Raw genomic sequence first — 18,096 nt, 5'->3', positions numbered from 1 at the left:
CTATTTATAGATTTTTTTAAGAACTTTTTAGATAGAGTTAGAGTTAGATTATGTTTATTTTAGATAGTTTTAAATTTTAATTATGTTTCTTTTAGATAGTTTTAGAGTTTAATTAGAATTCTATTAAGGTTAGGGTTTGACTTTAGTCTTATTAGATTGATTAGGATTTTGACTTAAGTTTGACTTGATTGACTAGAATTTAGGGTTTTGACTTAAATCTTACTTGATTGATTTGATTTTAAGATTTTGACTTAAGTCTTACTTGATTGAATTTAATTTTAATTAGGATTTCACTTTATATTAATTAATATTTTAATTATTAATTTTAGATTTTTTTATTATTAAAATTGTAAAATTATCGTTTTACCCTCGGAGAAGACTTTTTGCGTTTTAAGTCGTTTTTCAATGTTTTAGGATGTTTTAGAATCGATTTTTCGTAAGGAATTCAATAGGAATATTGGTTTGTGTCATTTATGAACTTTTTTGTGTGAAATGATAGTGAACTTTATGAGGGGTATTTTCGTAATTTTGTCAAATTTTGTGAAAATTGGTGAAATGATTTATTTGATTTCGATTTGTATTTTATGTGTTTGAAAGGATTTTCCTAAGCGTAATGTAGGCTCTAAGGATGTTTTGATGTTAAGGGTATTTTGGTAATTTGATCATTTTTTAGTAATTTTTATCGTGAAACTTCTTTTTGTCTGAAAAATGATGATTTCTATGTTTTTGGAGTCATATTTTCTCAACGTAGTGTGGTTTCTACAGTTTTATTTGCTTGAGATACCTTATTCGAATTTCTGAAACATATCTTGTAACAAATAGAGCATTGGAATAACCATCCATCATTGGGAACCATCGCAATCTGGTTGACAAGTTGATTAATTAGGTAACTGCAAAAATGGGGTGTCTACACCAACTATCCAATAAATTCAATTCAAATCAAAACCCAAGATAAAAATTATCAACCAATCACAACTCATTAACAAGGGACAACCAACAAGGTGAGTAGCGTGGGATTGTCCCACCATTATTATCCAAAAAAGGAAATCAAAAGCAAAAAAAAAAGAGAAATACGTGTAAAAAATAAGAAAAAGAGAAATAAAATTTTTCAAAAGGAAATTCCAAATAGAAACTTAAAAGAATACTCTTTTAAGGGCCTGTTTGGATACCAGGAGCAGAACTACTCTTTCAAAGAATAGGAGCTGAAGTACTCTATGGAGGAGCTGGAAAAGTAATTCTGTGTGGAAAGGGCGTTTGGCAATCAACTCTGTGAAGTACTGGCAAAAGTACTTTTGTGCTGGAAATCTGTTTGGGAACCATACTGACTTCTCATGACTTCTAGAAAAAAGACCAGAATACCCTTATATTATACCAGTTACTATTTTTTATCTTTTAGTGTCATAATATGCCTTCAAATTATACTGTTTTTGACATTTTAACTATAAATATTAATATAATATAATATAATAAATATTAATATAATATAATATAATATTTTAAATATTAAATATTAATATAATATGTTTAAATCCATTATACTCAAAATTTTTTAAAAAATTTGACAAACTGTTTTTGACATAATATTAAAAAAAAAATTGACAGACTGTTTTTTAGTGTCATAATATGCCTTCAAACTATACTGTTTTTGACATTTTAACTATAAATATTAATATAATATAATATAATAAATATTAATATAATGTGTTTAAATCCATTATACTCAAAATTTAAAAAAAAAATTGACAGACTGTCTTTTAGTGTCATAATATGCCTTCAAACTATATTGTTTTTGACATTTTAACTATAAATATTAATATAATATAATATAATAAATATTAATATAATATAATATAATAAATATTAATATAATATAATATAATATTTTAAATATTAAATATTAATATAATGTGTTTAACTATAACTATTAATATAATATAATATAATATAATAAATACTAATATAATATAATATAATATTTTAAATATTAAATATTAATATAATGTGTTTAAATCCATTATACTCAAAATTAAATTTTTTTTTTAATATTAATAAATATTTCTTTCATTTGATTTAAGGGCAAATGAATTAGGAATATTTTCATAGAAAATTAATAAAGTTAAGGGTATTTTGGTAAAACGAACCGTTAGATTTTGACTCCCCGCAAGATGAGTTTTGAGAAATAAGTTTTCTCGACTTCTTCACAAAGAGTAATTTCTTGCTCTTGCGCGGAGTAACTTTTCGAAGGAATTGTTCATCAAAACGCATCCAAACGACTTCTAACTCCCCGCAAGAGTCAGAAGTAGTCAAGGAGTCCTATCCAAACGCCTACTTAGCTTCTATAAAAGAAGCTGGATGAAAAGGAAAAGGGGCATTTGGTGGTTGAACTTGTTACCTTCTTCTCCTCCATCAATTTCTCACTCTACATCAACAAGTCCTTCCTACAACGTCCTCACCTCTTTGACTTCCCAGTCCTTTTTGTCATGTCCTCTGCACCTCCCCAACCCTCTTTCCGTCTTTACTTCCCTTCAACCAGTCCTCTCCCCAAAGTCTCTCTGCAATTTCTCTCTCTGATTTCTCCTCTCTTTGTTTTGGACAACAACAAAAGAAAAATGAGAAAAAAAATAGAGAAGAAAGACACCTTACTGCCCACTTCATCTTCCTCACTCTATTGCAGCCAACGTGACCCATCGCACTCACGTCCTAACCCTACTACACCATTGTGACACATCTCACTCTCAGCCCTCTATTCTTCTCAATACAACCACTACAAAGCAACCCTCTCTTCAAAAACGTGGCTGCTACAGCCATCTTTAAGCCCTCTTCTCTCTCCTTCACGTTTTGTCCTACAACAGCCCACACCCTTCTAATGTCCTCTACCTCTCCTAGCCCTCTCTGGATGTCTCCTCCTCCAACAGACCTTTTACTTCATGTCCTCAACACAGCCTCTACAACCTAACGCCCCAACTCTCAACCCCCATCGTCTTCAACTCTCTCTGCACCTTCTCTAACAGTCCACCTTACTGCACCCATCTCCATTATAGTACTTACAACACACTACCTTCACCTTACGTTCTACAACAGCCCACATCCCTATAAACGTCTTCTTCTCTTTCAATCTTTCAAACTTCTCTCTCTATTCTTTCATCTCTATGATCTCTTCCCTACGTTTTTCAGCCATTAAACCTGCTCTCCATCCTTCCCCACTTTTTTCAACCATTAAACCCACTCTCTCTCTTATACTTGCGTTCTACTTCTCTATTAAACTTGCCCTCTCTCTTGTACTCACGTTCTGCCCAGCCTTTCCGTATTATTGTTACAACGCCCCTTTTTTGGTTCACTACTACAGCACTTACAAGAACACATCTCTCTCTACCTGCATTCTTCCTTAGGATATCTCCTAACAACTCACTCACTGCCCTCGTCTTTCCTCACAGCAGGGAATACTCGCAAGTCTTTAGATTGGACTTGAAGGAATCGATTCGATATTATTTCATTCTATAGGTAAGTCATTCTTTAGTTTTTGTATTTATTTATTTTTATTTATTTTTGCACGTCGGTAGGATTGGGAGAATTTTTTTGTATTTTTTATGTTTTCATCTATTGTTGCATGTCGATAGGATTAGAAGAATTTTTCTTACGTATGTTTTCTATATTTTTGTTCATTTTGCATATTAATAGGGTTCGTAGAATATTTATTTTGTCTATTTTCTTTAGGTTTTATTTTATTTTATTTGTTTTGGGCATATTAATAGGATTAGAAGAATTTTTTTATGTGTTTTTTCTATGTTTTGATTTATTCTTCTGATAAAATTAGGAGAATGTTTTTTTTTTATGTATCGCTCTCACTTATATCTTTTTTATTTTCGCGTGTTAATATAATTAGGGATTTTTATGTATTTCTCTCATTTATATTTTTTTTATTTTCATATGTGATTAGTGCACTTCTTGACTTGACAAACATGCATTTTGTTGAATGAATTGTTTTGGGAAGATCGAAGATTATGATTGCATGCCCATTTGATTATTTAGTGAATTGATTGAATGTCGATTTCTTTTTCAAATTTAGAAATTTTTTGTGCTTTGATATTTGTCAATCTCCAATATGGTGAGTATGATAACATGAAATTCTCTTTATTGTTATTTTGTAAATTTCCAACTTGGTGATTCATCGCAAATTCATAATTTTTTCAATTTGGGACTTTATCTTCATAAAATTCTTATTTTGGGAAATTATGTGTGAATCATAGGAAAAATTAATATTTGAAACTTTTTAATGTGAGATTGCACAATTTTCTACTTTGGGAGAATATATGTTCATGGATTTATAATTTAGAAATTTCTTATTTTATCAATTTCCTAATTTAGAAGATTCTACATTTTCATATTTAGAAAGCTCACGTTCATGAAAATTTGGGAGTTTCTAATTTGAGAATTTGCATTTTTTGAAACTTTCTATTGTAGAGAATTTATTTTCCAATTTGGTAACTCATCATATATTTTTCAAATTTTAGATTAAAAAACTTCAAATTTCCAAGTTAGAAACTTCGTAAGTTCCAATTTAACAGTTTTGGTAGTTATAATTTTTCTATTTGGAGAATTTTCCATGAGTTTGTACTTTTGATGATTTGGAAATGTTACCATTTTGAATGCTAGAATATGGGATGAGATTTAGGTTTTTTTTTCAAAATTTCCCTTTTGTGCGAAATTCGAAGAATAATCATATGATAATTAGAGGGTTTTAGCCATAGGATTCGTTTAGCACATCTGATATACATTGATGATGATGGTTAGATCCTAGCCTTGACCATTTTCTTCCCTGTTTGACCTTAAGATAGTTTTGGATCGTAGTAGAGACCGATCATTTTGACCGAGCGGGTTTGGTGTCTAAAGCCTTCCAAACCCAGTAACTTGACCCCGTACCCATCTCTCTAATCCGTGGATCGACCCATTTCCATTTAGAGTTATTTTTGGTTCCTAAACCTAAACTAGGTGGCAACTCTCATTTCTCTAAAAATCTCCAATTACCAATCGGACTCCTCTTCACTATTTAGAGAAAAAGGGTCGAGGCGATTTCAGTTAGGAAATTACATGAATTAAACTAATAAAAACACAATGGAATTGTGAGTCGTCCCAACAACTTACATTGAAATCTCTCCTAGCATGCTAACAAAATCTCAACACCAATTCAATGTCTTTCATCATGTTTTCATCCAATGAGAATATGAGTATTACTAGTCTCTATTCATTTATAATAAATTTTGAGAGATGCTATTGGCTCCCCTACTTATAAATTTATGATCTCAATCAACGGAAAATGATTAAAATTTTCATAAAACATTTATACTAATATTCGTAAATCAACTAAAATCTCTATCCTAAATAAATTGTTTATAATTTTGAAATTGATATTGAGATGTTCTATTTTTTCAAAAGTAAAAAATTGTACTCCTTCGATTTTGGAATTCTATGTGATAATGTCATGAATAATCCTAAAGTGACCACAAGACAAATCCTCTTAGATTTTATTGGAAAACTCAGATGAAAAAACAATATATGAAATTCAAAATATATATATCTATATATATATATATATATTGAGCTTGATTGAAGCTATTAAAAAAGGACGGTTTATATATATATATATATATATATATATATATATATATATATATATTGAGCTTGATTGAAGCTATTAAAAAAGGACGGTTACTAAACTCCCACATTTAAAATTAAAATTCAACATTGAAAATTAACATTTTTTTTTTATCTTATCCAACCCTATGGTATCATATCATGTATTTGGATGCCACAGGTTAATAAAAGCGGAAAACTTTCTTGGTAAGGAAATTGTTTTTCATGTAAAGAGATAATCTATTAATCACACTTGAAATTAATAAAAGAATAAATGATTACAATATAAAATAAGAAGAAAATTATACATTAGAAAAAAATTCTACTGTGGTGTTGCTAAGCTCATGTGACTTCCAGATAAACTCACAATACTACGACACTTATTAAAAGTAATAAATAACAAATACTTTTGTATGGAAAATTGGGACATTCTTCAGTTGGGAACACTACATATCCTCCTTATCTGACCAGATTGTCCGGTTAGAGGATCGATATCTCCCATCTTTACCATACTAATAGCAAAATCTGAGTAGAAAGCATCACGGTTTCTACTATACTCATTAACCAAGCTGTCAGTTGATCCACCATTAAAGAGAACTTGGTCTGAATGAAGGAGGCCCTTTCTTTGAACTAGATTCTTGTAGTAGTTGTTGTCAAAAGAGTTTGGAGTCACTAAATCAAGAGGAGCCAAATTTCCATTCCCTCCGCTGGCAGGACAATTACGTCTACGGGTGCTCCGGAAGCCAGCATCAATGTTGGTGTCATTGTTGTATAACCTACCACGGAAAGTGACACACGCTGCTTGACCTATCGTATGTGCGCCTGTCATTTTTGTAGGTATCAGTATAAGTTCAAGTTTAATTAGCAAAATATATACAAGAAGAATAATCATAAAATACCACTAACAGATTCTAGACGATACAATATATTAGGAAAATTGATTTTTAGTCTATGGGGAGGATTCCACTTTGATCGAGCTTAAACAGTTTAAATTGACACATATTTAATTTATAGTTTGATACAAAGTTCTATATATATAAATCAAATTTGCACTTGTGTTCATGTGAGGAAGAATTGTGAAAAGCGTGTTCTAACCTGAGAGTGCTACCATATCTCTTTCATTGAGACCCTTACGTCTGAACGTGTCTAGGAGTTGAGCGAGGCTGTTTGTAGAAAATGGAAGATCTGTTTCTGCTTGGGTTTTACTTGCAGAAGTTGAATCTCTTCTTCCAAGCTTGACTGTCCATGTTGGTCCACCCACAGCGACAGAAGCATCTCTTGCTGCAACAGCAAGTATATCGGCGCAAGATACCAAACCTGGACAAACATTCTCCACTCTAGATTTCACATCATCAATGACTTCAAAACCTCTCACAGATCTGTTATTCTGAAGGACACCCTTCTCACCAGTGAAAGAAGGAGAATCATCAAGCAAGAGCGATGCATCACAACCCTACAAGACAAGAATATCCCAGATTTAGAACATAATCTTCCTCAAAACAATCATTTTGATTTTGAAGCAAAAAAATTACTACGAATAGTACCTGAACAAAGCAGTCGTGGAAATGAAGGCGAATAAGAGATGCTGCCATGCGTCGTTCACGTGAGATTGCAGTCCTAACCGCAGCTCGGATGGTAGTGAGTGCATCTGGGCAACTAGACTCGTAAAAGGTAGAGGATAATTGTGCTTCACATGGCATGTTCATTACCAGCAACAGCATCATACCAACAAAACTAGCAAGGGAAACACTAGAAATTTTGATTGGACTCATCATCATAAGTGCCAGTTGTGTGGGTTGTCTGTGGGTGTATTTGCTATGTGTGTCAGAGAGAGAGAGAGATCAAAAGATGTTTAAAGGAATGAATGAATGGTGGGTGTGATCCGTTCATTATATATTGGGCATTGGTGTTCAACACGTTGTAACGTTTATTCAATATAGACGGCTATCTATTCATGGAATTGTTCTCCAGCGCAGCTATATACATAACGTGACCGATTCTAAAATTTATCTTTGATTTCATCAAAAACGTGCATTCAAATGCAAAATGTTTTACGTGGTCTTAGCTGAGCCGTGTTGGAGTGATTTGAAAAATCACATCGATTCACACTTTGCTGACGTGGAGTCCTTGGAGATGCATATTGTTTCATAGATGCTTTTCACTCGTATCACGATGAAAACAACAATAATTCCATACAAACATCTATGTCAGCCAAGTTTGAATGGATGTGAGTTTTAATCTCACCCCAGTATTATCCTAGCTGAAGCCAATTTTCTTTTATTTTGTCCATTATATGCTGGTCAAAACAATGTTTTAAAAGTCGTCTCCACCCAATGTCCATGGAAGATATGTGTGTATTATTCATTCTAGTGTTCCTTTCCTAACCAACGTCAGGTGGCACCATATTTTATGCCCATGGCATTTTTTTTTTTTTTTTTTTGATCTACTGACCGTAGGATATGTGGTCCATCCCTTGGTGGACCTACGTACCAAAAAGTAGTGTTTGATAACCTCGTATCCACTAGTTGGGGGTGATAGTGGGGAGTCGGAGTTCGGTGGAGAACACCTTAGCCCTGTCACAGAAGATGCAATACAATTGGAAACTGAAATGGGTAACACCACCTTGGCCATAGTTGAGGGTGCGGAAAGCTCAAGATGTTGGGAAAGGAATAAATCGAAGAATCAGACAGTGGACTTTCTAGCTGATTGGATTATTCGTAATTTGAGTGAGATTAGTTGGGCTGCTGGGTTATCTAATGAAGGAAACACAGAAGGAGCAGGGATTCTGTTTGAACTAGCACTCAAGAAACGAAAAGAGATCGGGGCATGCTATGGTACAGTAATCAGGGAGAACGAATCGTTAGATGAAGAGCAAGCTAGTATACATGATGAGGTGGAACTAATCCTTAGTACAGAGGTAGAACATGAAGAGACAAGACAACAAGGGTGCATGAGTAAAGGGAAACAAGTCGTGATGGCAGATGAGAATAAGGCGAAGAAATTAAGAGTCAGATTGGCTAAAGAAGCCCAGGAACTATACAAGTCAGGGGATATGGTCAAGGTTGGTCCGTCCTTAGTACTAAGAAGCGGGAGAAAACTCAAGGTTGCTAATGACGATTAGATTCTTCTCTTGGAATGTGCGTGGTCTCAATAATAGGGCAAAAAGGGCTTCGGTAAAGGCAATTGTTGAGGCACATAAGCCACACATTTTAACACTACAAGAAACTAAGTTGAACCAAGTGGACAGGGAGGTAGTGCGAGACATTTGGGGAGGAAGGAATTTGGGTTGGAAGCATATCATGGCAAATGGGACAGCAGGGGGTGTTTGGGTGGTCTGGGATAAAAGGCTGATCGAGGTGGATGACTACTTAGTGGGAGCCTTTTCTGTTTCTATCCTGTGCCGGTGTATTGGAAAAGAAGACAGTTGGGTGTTCTCGGGAGTGTACGGACCTACTAAAGATTGGGAGAGAAGACAATTTTGGGAAGAACTGGACGATGTGGGAAACTATTGGAACTGTCCATGGTGTTTGGGAGGTGATTTCAATGTTATTAGGTTCGCTTGCGAGAGACAAGGAGGATCGAGGGTTACTTCTAGGATGAGGAACTTTGGAGATTTTGTGAACCGAAACAACCTAGTGGACATTCCACTCCAAGGTAGAAGTTTCACTTGGTCTAACCAACAAGCTGTACCCACTCTTAACAGATTGGACAGGTTCTTGGTCTCTCATGATTGGACCTCGCTTTTTTGCCAAGTCTCCCAGACAGCTATTCCGAATCCGGTATCTGATCATTGCCCCATTCAATTGGCAGTAGGGCCATTCAACAGGGGGCCCATTCCTTTCCGGTTTGAGTTGATGTGGTTGAAGCACCGCAATTTCAAGGAGCTGATTTCTGAATGGTAGATGAGCTTTTCTTTTGCAGGAACAGCAGGGGAGGTATTTAGAAAGAAATTGAAAGCCTTAAAAAAGGCATTGAAAGAATGGAACAAGGAGTCCTTCGGTAGGGTGGATGCGCAAAGTAAGGATATCCTTTCGAGAATTGAAGACCTAGATCGTAAGGAAGAGTTGAACCCCATTTCGACTAATGATATGGCAACGAGACTAAACCTCCGTGAGAAGTATCAGCGGTTGACACTTCTGGAAGAGATCAGTTGGAAGCAGAAATCCAGAATTAGATGGTTTAAAGAAGGGGATGGTAACACAAAATTTTTCCATAGTATGGCCAATGCTCGAGATAGAAGCAAGCACATTACGAGGTTGAATGTGAATGGGGAGTGCTTGGAAGGGGAAGAGGTGGTTGTTAAGGGGATCATAGACTTTTACTCGAAGTTGTATACTGATGGAGGGGGCGAGAGACCGAAACCTGATTTGTTGCAGTTTGATAGAATCTCTGAGTTGCAAAGCGAATGGTTGGAAAGACCCGTTGAGGAAGATGAGATTTGGGAAGTCATTTCAAGCATGAGAGGTGATAAGTCTCCGGGTCCAGATGGGTTTCCAGTGGAGTTCTACAAAACATGTTGGGAGGTCATCAAGTGTGACTTCATTGCCTTGATTGATGAATTCTTTAGAGAAGGCGTATTGGATCGTGATTCTAATTGCACTTTTATCGCCTTAATCCCAAAGGTGGCAGGTACAGAGGATATTAAGGACATGAGGCCCATTAGCTTGGTGAATACGAGTTACAAAATCATCACGAGCATCCTTGCCAAAAGATTGAAGGGGGTCATCCAAGGGCTAATAGGATACAGTCAGAGTGCCTTTATCAAAGGGAGACAAATTCTGGATGGAGTATTGATAGCAAATGAGTGCATCGACTCTAGATTGAAATCTAGGAAAACAGGGGTGGTGTGCAAAGTGGACTTTGAGAAGGCTTACGACCACGTCAATTGGCAGTTCTTGGAATATATGCTGGGGAGGATGGGATTTGGTAGGAAATGGATCAAATGGGTTATGGAGTGTGTGACATCCCCCTCTTACTCGGTCTTGGTGAATGGAACGCCTCAAGGATACTTTAGGAGTTCGAGAGGCCTCAGACAAGGGGACCCTATATCACCTTTCTTATTCATCATAGTGGCAGAAGCATTTGGTAGGATGATGGAAAGAGGGGTTGCAAATGGTTCTTTCTCAGGGTTCTCAGCAGGGGCAGGCCCGGTTACTATCTCACACCTTCAATTCGCAGATGATACCTTAGTTTTCGTGGATGATTCCATAGATCAGACAAGGAGGTTAGGTGGACTGCTTTGTTGCTTCGAAGCGATGTCAGGTATTCCAGTCAACACGAGGAAAAGTAAGGTACTCTCGGTCGGTAAGGTTAGATGTGTGAGTCTTCTAGCAGCTTCATTGGGATGGCAGGTGGGCAGTCTTCCTTCGTCTTACTTGGGGATGCCTCTGGGGGCCCCATATAGGAGGGTGGCGATTTGGGACCCGATTGTGGAAAGAATAGAAAGGAAACTAGCTATGTGGCAAGCCAATTATCTTTCGAAGGGAGGTAAATTGACTCTGATTAAAAGTGTCATTTCTAATATTCCAATTTATTTTCTCTCCCTTCTCTCAATGCCTCGTAGTGTAGAAATAAGGTTAGACAAGATATTTCGTAATTTTCTATGGCATGATAGACTTGGGAATAGAAAACACCATCTTGTGAATTGGAAACAGATTTGTTCAAATACGAAGCAAGGGGGCCTCGGTGTTAAGAGACTCAGGGAGATGAATGTGGCTTTGAGGGGTAAGTGGTTGTGGAAGTTTGGGAACGATGGGAACAGTTTATGGAGACAAGTGATAGAAAGCAAATACAAGTTGAGCCGGATGGGGTGGGAAAGCGGATCGACAAGACAACCTTATGGGTGCGGGTTGTGGAAAGGCATCATGAGGATCATCCCATTGTTCAAGATGAGAACAAAATTCAGAGTGGGTAAAGGCAACCGAGTAAGGTTTTGGGAGGATACTTGGTGTGGCAATCGACCTCTAATGGAGGTTTACCCAACCTTGTATTCCATATCCTCGAAGAAAGGGCAACCAATCACATCTGTTCGACGAGTTATGGGAGGAGAATGTGCATGGGACCTTGGATTTCGAAGGGACATTAATGAGTTGGATCTTCAAGAAGTTGGTAGGCTAGTAGGAGACACTTCTAGTATCGATCTACGTATGGGAAGGGAAGACGAGAGGATGTGGACGGCAAGCAAGGATGGTAGATTTACAGTTCGTTCTTTCTATCAATCCTTGTGTAATAATGGGGACTCATCATTTCCTCATGTATCAATTTGGAGATCAAAAGTGCCAAGCAAAGTTGCCTTCTTTACATGGACGGCGGCTTTAGGAAGGATTCAAACGACGGACTTGTTAATGAGGCGTGGATGGTTTGGGGCGAGTTGCTGTATGTTATGTATGGACAATGGAGAATCATCGGATCACCTCCTACTCCATTGCAAATTCTCTCATGGTATTTGGACTCACTTCTTTAAGCTTTATGGGGTTTTAACTTGTTTACCAAGGTCAGTTAAGGACATCTTCATGGGATGGTCGTCAATTGGTCACCCGTTTGGGGGTTCAAAAAAGATGTTGTGGACTATTACGCCTTTCGCAATTTGTTGGGGGGTGTGGTTTGAAAGGAATAGACGCATTTTCGAAGGAAAACATAAGGAGTGCCCAGATGTGATTATGTCTATCTTGGGTCTTATATTTTGTTGGTCAAAAGTGTATAAGGAGCTTAGGGGTCTATGTTTTGAGGATTTCTTGTACAAGTGGGATAGCATTTGCTGCTCTATTCGCGAGTAGTTCTGTGTTGTAAGGTTTACCCAAGTTGATCATCTCGACCGTCTTGGTTTTGTTTAATGAATAGAATACTATTTATCCAAAAAAAAAAAAACTAGATATAGTCTCTTATAAATGAATTCAAATCTAATGATTAGAAATAATTCTTTAAGCCTATGATATTATCAATGGATCCACATCACCAATCAACCTGATCTTCTATGTGTCGATTCACCAAGGAATGGATGGCATATCGAAACGGTCACTGAGTCACCAAAAATGCCACATGACATAAAATGGGTGTCACATGACCTTGTTTAGGAATGGGACACCTAATTGGATCCTCAGTCTTCAATTAAGTATGTTCCTTCTCACTCATGGACGAGAGTGAGTTATCTTGCAAAAGTGAAATCCTCTCCGTCGAGATAAATCATTTAATGTGATTTACAATTATTAATTCATATATATATATTTAATCAAAGACATTTACCATAAAATTTTCATAGGTTTATGGCAATGAAAAAAAACGACCACTTTTTTATAAGAATGCTGATTTTTTAACTCAACTTGACAGACAACTTAAAAACTCACTGACGTCGCAATTGCAAGAATCGTATATTTTTTCAATTGACCATGTTTTATGGGGATGTTTAGTTGTGTATCCCGAGGGTAGAAAAATCTATGGTTCTTGCAGGGTACACGTCAGTTGTGTAGACACCCTATTTGATCAAATAAACTCGACGGTTCAATTGAATGTAATGGTGAGGATAATTTGAGAGAATTTTAATCAAACAAATGGTGCCCACTTAAGCAATTCAAACAAAGTCAACCAAGTAACAATTAAATCAAGTTTTGCTTGGTCATTGGTCACCAAATGGCCTGGCCAGTTTTGTTTTGACCTTCCTTTATACAGTGCACAAGTATATATTACACTAGCCCTTGTTTGCACATATCCAACGTAAACTTGTTCCGGTCGTCCCTTTCATAGAGCCAATTTAGTTGGACAGTTATTCAGTCCATGTGTGCACGAGATCTCATCAAGCAAACGACCTCACAAGCCCTCTTAACTTAGATTTCCCTCAATTAAATGCTTGTTAAATTCCCTTAATAACCATGCGTTAACATTGTATCAATTTTCTAACCAAGGTTTTTTGGTAATTTTCAATGTCTTTTAAACTTGACCCAAAGTCTTTTTTGGTCCCCACTGAAGGTGAATTACCTCTCTAACCCAATGTTGAAACTCATTAGAGATAGTTCACACCTATACCTTTCTAACCTTCTTCAATAACCAAGTGAATTCCATGGCATTCTATGCTAATTGACCCAATTCATGAACCTATGACCATTCTATGGCATTCTACCCTTATTAGTTACAAAACTACCCTTGCATGTTTAACGGGGCAGGCCTCGAACAGTCTGTGAGCATTGTGAGCAAAAAATCACTCGTTATACTAGTGCCTTGTATCTATTTTTATGCTTATGACAATGTTGCCAATGTTTTGACCATGTGGCCAATCAATTCATCTAGAACTAAAAAAATCAACTTCGAATCAAAACAAACATTTTTCAAAAAAATCTACAACGTTCGAGAAAATTACAAAACTTCCCTTATAAACAACCCATTTTGCACTTTCCCTAAGATTTCAACTTGTCACGTTGTTGTTGTGACTATCCATCGATGAGTAGTGTTGAAAAGTCTTAATCAGTATGTGCTAGAATCTTCCTAGCTAGGAAATTACATGAATTAAACTAATAAAAGCACAATGGAATTGTAAGCCATCCCAACAACTTACATTGAAATCTCTCCAAGCATACTAACAATGTCCCAAAACCAATTCAATGTCCTTGATGTTTTTCATCCAATGAGCATATGAGTATTACTTGTCTCTATTTGGTTATAATAAATTTTGATAGATGCTATTGGCACCCCAACTTATAAATTTATGATCTCAATCAACAGAAAATGGTTAAAATTTTCATTAAATATTTATACTAATATTCATAAATCAACTAAACTCTCTATCCTAAATTAATTATTCTAATTTTAAACTTGATACTAAGATGTTATATTTTTTAAAAAGTAAAAATTGTACTCCTTTGATTTTGGAATTCTATGTGATAATGTCATGAATAATCCTGAAGCGACCTCAAGATAAATCTTCTTAGATTTGATTGGAAAACTCAGATGAAATATATATTGGAAAAGAGCTTGATCCAGCTGTTGAAAAAGGACAGCTACTGAACTATCAAATTAAATTAAAATTCAACCATGAAAATTAACTGTTTTTTGTCTTTTTACTAAAAGATCTTAGAATTTTATCTTATCCAACCCTGTGGTATCATATCATGCATTTGGATGCCACAGGTTAATAAAATCGGAAAACTTTCTTGGTAAGGAAATTGTTTTTCATGTAAGGAGATAATCTATTAATCACACTTGAAATTAATAAAAGAATAAATGATTACAATATAAAATAAGAAGAAAATTATACATTAGAAAAAAATTCTACTGTGGTGTTGCTAAGCTCATGTGACTTCCAGATAAACTCACAATACTACGACACTTATTAAAAGTAATAAATAACAAATACTTTTGTATGGAAAATTGGGACATTCTTCAGTTGGGAACACTACATATCCTCCTTATCTGACCAGATTGTCCGGTTAGAGGATCGATATCTCCCATCTTTACCATACTAATAGCAAAATCTGAGTAGAAAGCATCACGGTTTCTACTATACTCATTAACCAAGCTGTCAGTTGATCCACCATTAAAGAGAACTTGGTCTGAATGAAGGAGGCCCTTTCTTTGAACTAGATTCTTGTAGTAGTTGTTGTCAAAAGAGTTTGGAGTCACTAAATCAAGAGGAGCCAAATTTCCATTCCCTCCGCTGGCAGGACAATTACGTCTACGGGTGCTCCGGAAGCCAGCATCAATGTTGGTGTCATTGTTGTATAACCTACCACGGAAAGTGACACACGCTGCTTGACCTATCGTATGTGCGCCTGTCATTTTTGTAGGTATCAGTATAAGTTCAAGTTTAATTAGCAAAATATATACAAGAAGAATAATCATAAAATACCACTAACAGATTCTAGACGATACAATATATTAGGAAAATTGATTTTTAGTCTATGGGGAGGATTCCACTTTGATCGAGCTTAAACAGTTTAAATTGACACATATTTAATTTATAGTTTGATACAAAGTTCTATATATATAAATCAAATTTGCACTTGTGTTCATGTGAGGAAGAATTGTGAAAAGCGTGTTCTAACCTGAGAGTGCTACCATATCTCTTTCATTGAGACCCTTACGTCTGAACGTGTCTAGGAGTTGAGCGAGGCTGTTTGTAGAAAATGGAAGATCTGTTTCTGCTTGGGTTTTACTTGCAGAAGTTGAATCTCTTCTTCCAAGCTTGACTGTCCATGTTGGTCCACCCACAGCGACAGAAGCGTCTCTTGCTGCAACAGCAAGTATATCGGCGCAAGATACCAACCTGGACAAACATTCTCCACTCTAGATTTACATCATCAATGACTTCGAAACCTCTCACAGATCTGTTATTCTGAAGGACACCCTTCTCACCAGTGAAAGAAGGAGAATCATCAAGCAAGAGCGATGCATCACAACCCTACAAGACAAGAATATCCAAGATTTAGAACATAATCTTCCTCAAAACAATCATTTTGGTTTTGAAGAAAAAAATTACTACTAATAGTACCTGAACAAAACAGTCGTGGAAATGAAGGCGAATAAGAGATGCTGCCATGCGTCGCTCACGTGAGATTGCAGTCCTAACCGCAGCTCGGATGGTAGTGAGTGCATCTGGGCAACTAGACTCGTAAAAGGTAGAGGATAATTGTGCTTCACATGGCATGTTCATTACCAGCAACAGCATCATACCAACAAAACTAGCAAGGGAAACACTAGAAATTTTGATTGGACTCATCATCATAAGTGCCAGTTGTGTGGGTGTGTCAGTGAGAGAGAGAGAGAGAGATCAAAAGATGTTTAAAGGAATGAATGAATGGTGGGTGTGATCCGTTCATTATATATTGGGCATTGGTGTTCAACACGTTGTAACGTTTATTCAATATAGACGGCTATCTATTCATGGAATTGTTCTCCAGCGCAGCTATATACATGACGAGACCGATTCTAAGATTTATCTTTGATTTCATCAAAACCATGCATTCAAATGCAAGATGTTTTACGTGGGCTTCGCTGAGCCGTGCTGGAGTGATTTGAAATATCACATCGATTCACACTTTGCTGACGTGGAGTCCTTGGAGATGTATATGATATCATAGATGCTTTTCACTCGTATCTCAATGAAAAGCATCTATGATTCCATACAAACATTCATGTCAGCCAAGTTTGAATGGATGTGAGTTTGAATGTCCCGCCAATATTATCCTAACTGAAGCCAGTTTTCTTTTATTTTGTCCATTATATGCTAGTCAAAACAATGTTTTAAAAGTCGTTTCCACCCAAATGTCCATGGAACATATGTATGTATTACCCATACAAGTGTTCCATTCCTAATCAAAGTCAGATAGCACCCAATTTTATGCCGCTTAGGACACCGTATGGAGGACACCGTATGGATATGTGGTCCATCCCTTGGTGAACAAACGGATTAAAAATCAGTGTTTGATAATTTTATATCCACTAGCTCTAATCTCTTGGAAATGAATTTAAATCCAACGATTAGAAATAATTTTTAAGCCAATGATATTATCAATGGATCCACATCACCAATCAAACTAATCTTCTACGTGTCGATTAACCAAGGGATGGACGGCATATTGATACGGTCATTGGGTCACCAAAAATGCCACGTGGCATAAAATGGGTGTCACATGACCTTGGTTAAGAACAGGACACTTGATTGGATCCTCACTCTTCAATTAAGTACGTTCCTTCTCACTTATAGACGAGAGTGCGTTATCTTGCAAAAGTCAAATCCTCTTTTGACAAGATAAATCATTTAATTTGATTTACAATTATTAATTCATATATATATATATATATATATATATATATATATATATATATATATATAGATATAATTAAAGACATTTAGCATAAAAATTTCATAGGTTTATGGCAATGACAAAAAACGACTACTTTTTTTCTCTAGTGTTGATTTTTTAACTCAACTTGACAGGCAACTTAAAAACTCACTGACGTGGCAAATGCAAGAATCGTATATTTTTTTAGTTGACCATGTTTTATGGGGATGTTTAGTTGTGTATCCCGAGGGTAGAAAATCTACGATTTTTGCAGGTACACGTCAATTGTGTAGACACCCCATTTGATCAAATAAACTCGAGGGTTCAATTGAATCTAATGGTGAGGATAATTCGAGAGAATTTTAATCAAACAAGTGGGGTCCACTTAAGCAACTCAAACTAAGTCAGTAAAATAACAATTAAATCAAGTTTTGCTCTGTCATTTTTGTTCTGACCTTCCTTCATGCAGTGCACATGTATATTTTGCACTAGCCCTTGTTTGCACATATCCAACGTAAACTTGCTCCGGTCGTTCCTTTTATAGAGCCAATTTAGTTGGACAGTTATTCAGTCCATGCATGCACGAGATCTCATCCAACAAATGACCTCCCAAGCCCTCTTAACTTAGATTTCCCTCAATTAAATCCTTCTTAAATTCCTTAATTCCCATGTGTTAACATTGCATCCATTTCGT

General features: G+C 36.0%; 2 protein-coding genes and 1 pseudogene across 2 annotated transcripts; 1 reads left to right on the top strand and 2 right to left on the bottom strand.

Annotated features, from left to right (window-relative positions):
- Positions 1 to 5,944: 5,944 nt before the first annotated feature.
- LOC147409949 (lignin-forming anionic peroxidase-like) lies at positions 5,945 to 7,471 on the bottom strand. The gene is made up of 3 exons (XM_086460053.1): positions 7,176 to 7,471; positions 6,727 to 7,084; positions 5,945 to 6,453 (listed from the first exon to the last, which is right to left on the bottom strand). Exons 1-3 carry the CDS (start codon positions 7,407 to 7,409, stop codon positions 6,065 to 6,067), a joined length of 981 nt encoding a protein of 326 aa, XP_086316179.1. The 5' UTR covers positions 7,410 to 7,471; the 3' UTR covers positions 5,945 to 6,064.
- A 1,459-nt stretch (positions 7,472 to 8,930) lies between these two features.
- LOC147409948 (uncharacterized) lies at positions 8,931 to 9,533 on the top strand. The gene has a single exon (XM_086432035.1). It carries the CDS (start codon positions 8,931 to 8,933, stop codon positions 9,531 to 9,533), a length of 603 nt encoding a protein of 200 aa, XP_086288161.1.
- A 5,342-nt stretch (positions 9,534 to 14,875) lies between these two features.
- On the bottom strand, positions 14,876 to 16,387 carry LOC147409947 (lignin-forming anionic peroxidase-like; annotated as a pseudogene).
- Positions 16,388 to 18,096: the final 1,709 nt, after the last annotated feature.

This window comes from Akebia trifoliata, chromosome 2 (assembly GCF_017979445.1).
Source record: "Akebia trifoliata isolate Shusen 1 chromosome 2, ASM1797944v1, whole genome shotgun sequence".
Lineage (NCBI taxonomy): Eukaryota > Viridiplantae > Streptophyta > Magnoliopsida > Ranunculales > Lardizabalaceae > Akebia > Akebia trifoliata.
The sequence above is the reverse complement of the archived record's forward strand: the minus strand, read 5'-3'. Positions and strand labels throughout refer to the sequence as shown.

What these genes read in the sequence shown, in the direction of transcription:
- LOC147409948 (XM_086432035.1), top strand. Translation starts at nt 8,931, where the DNA reads ATGGCAAATGGGACAGCAGGGGGTGTTTGGGTGGTCTGGGATAAAAGG.
- LOC147409949 (XM_086460053.1), bottom strand. Translation starts at nt 7,409, where the DNA reads ATGATGATGAGTCCAATCAAAATTTCTAGTGTTTCCCTTGCTAGTTTT. An exon ending in TCCACGACTGCTTTGTTCAG is followed by an intron (nt 7,085 to 7,175) that starts GTACTATTCGTA and finishes CTTGTCTTGTAG; the next exon opens with GGTTGTGATGCATCGCTCTT. An exon ending in AGATATGGTAGCACTCTCAG is followed by an intron (nt 6,454 to 6,726) that starts GTTAGAACACGC and finishes CAAAAATGACAG; the next exon opens with GCGCACATACGATAGGTCAA.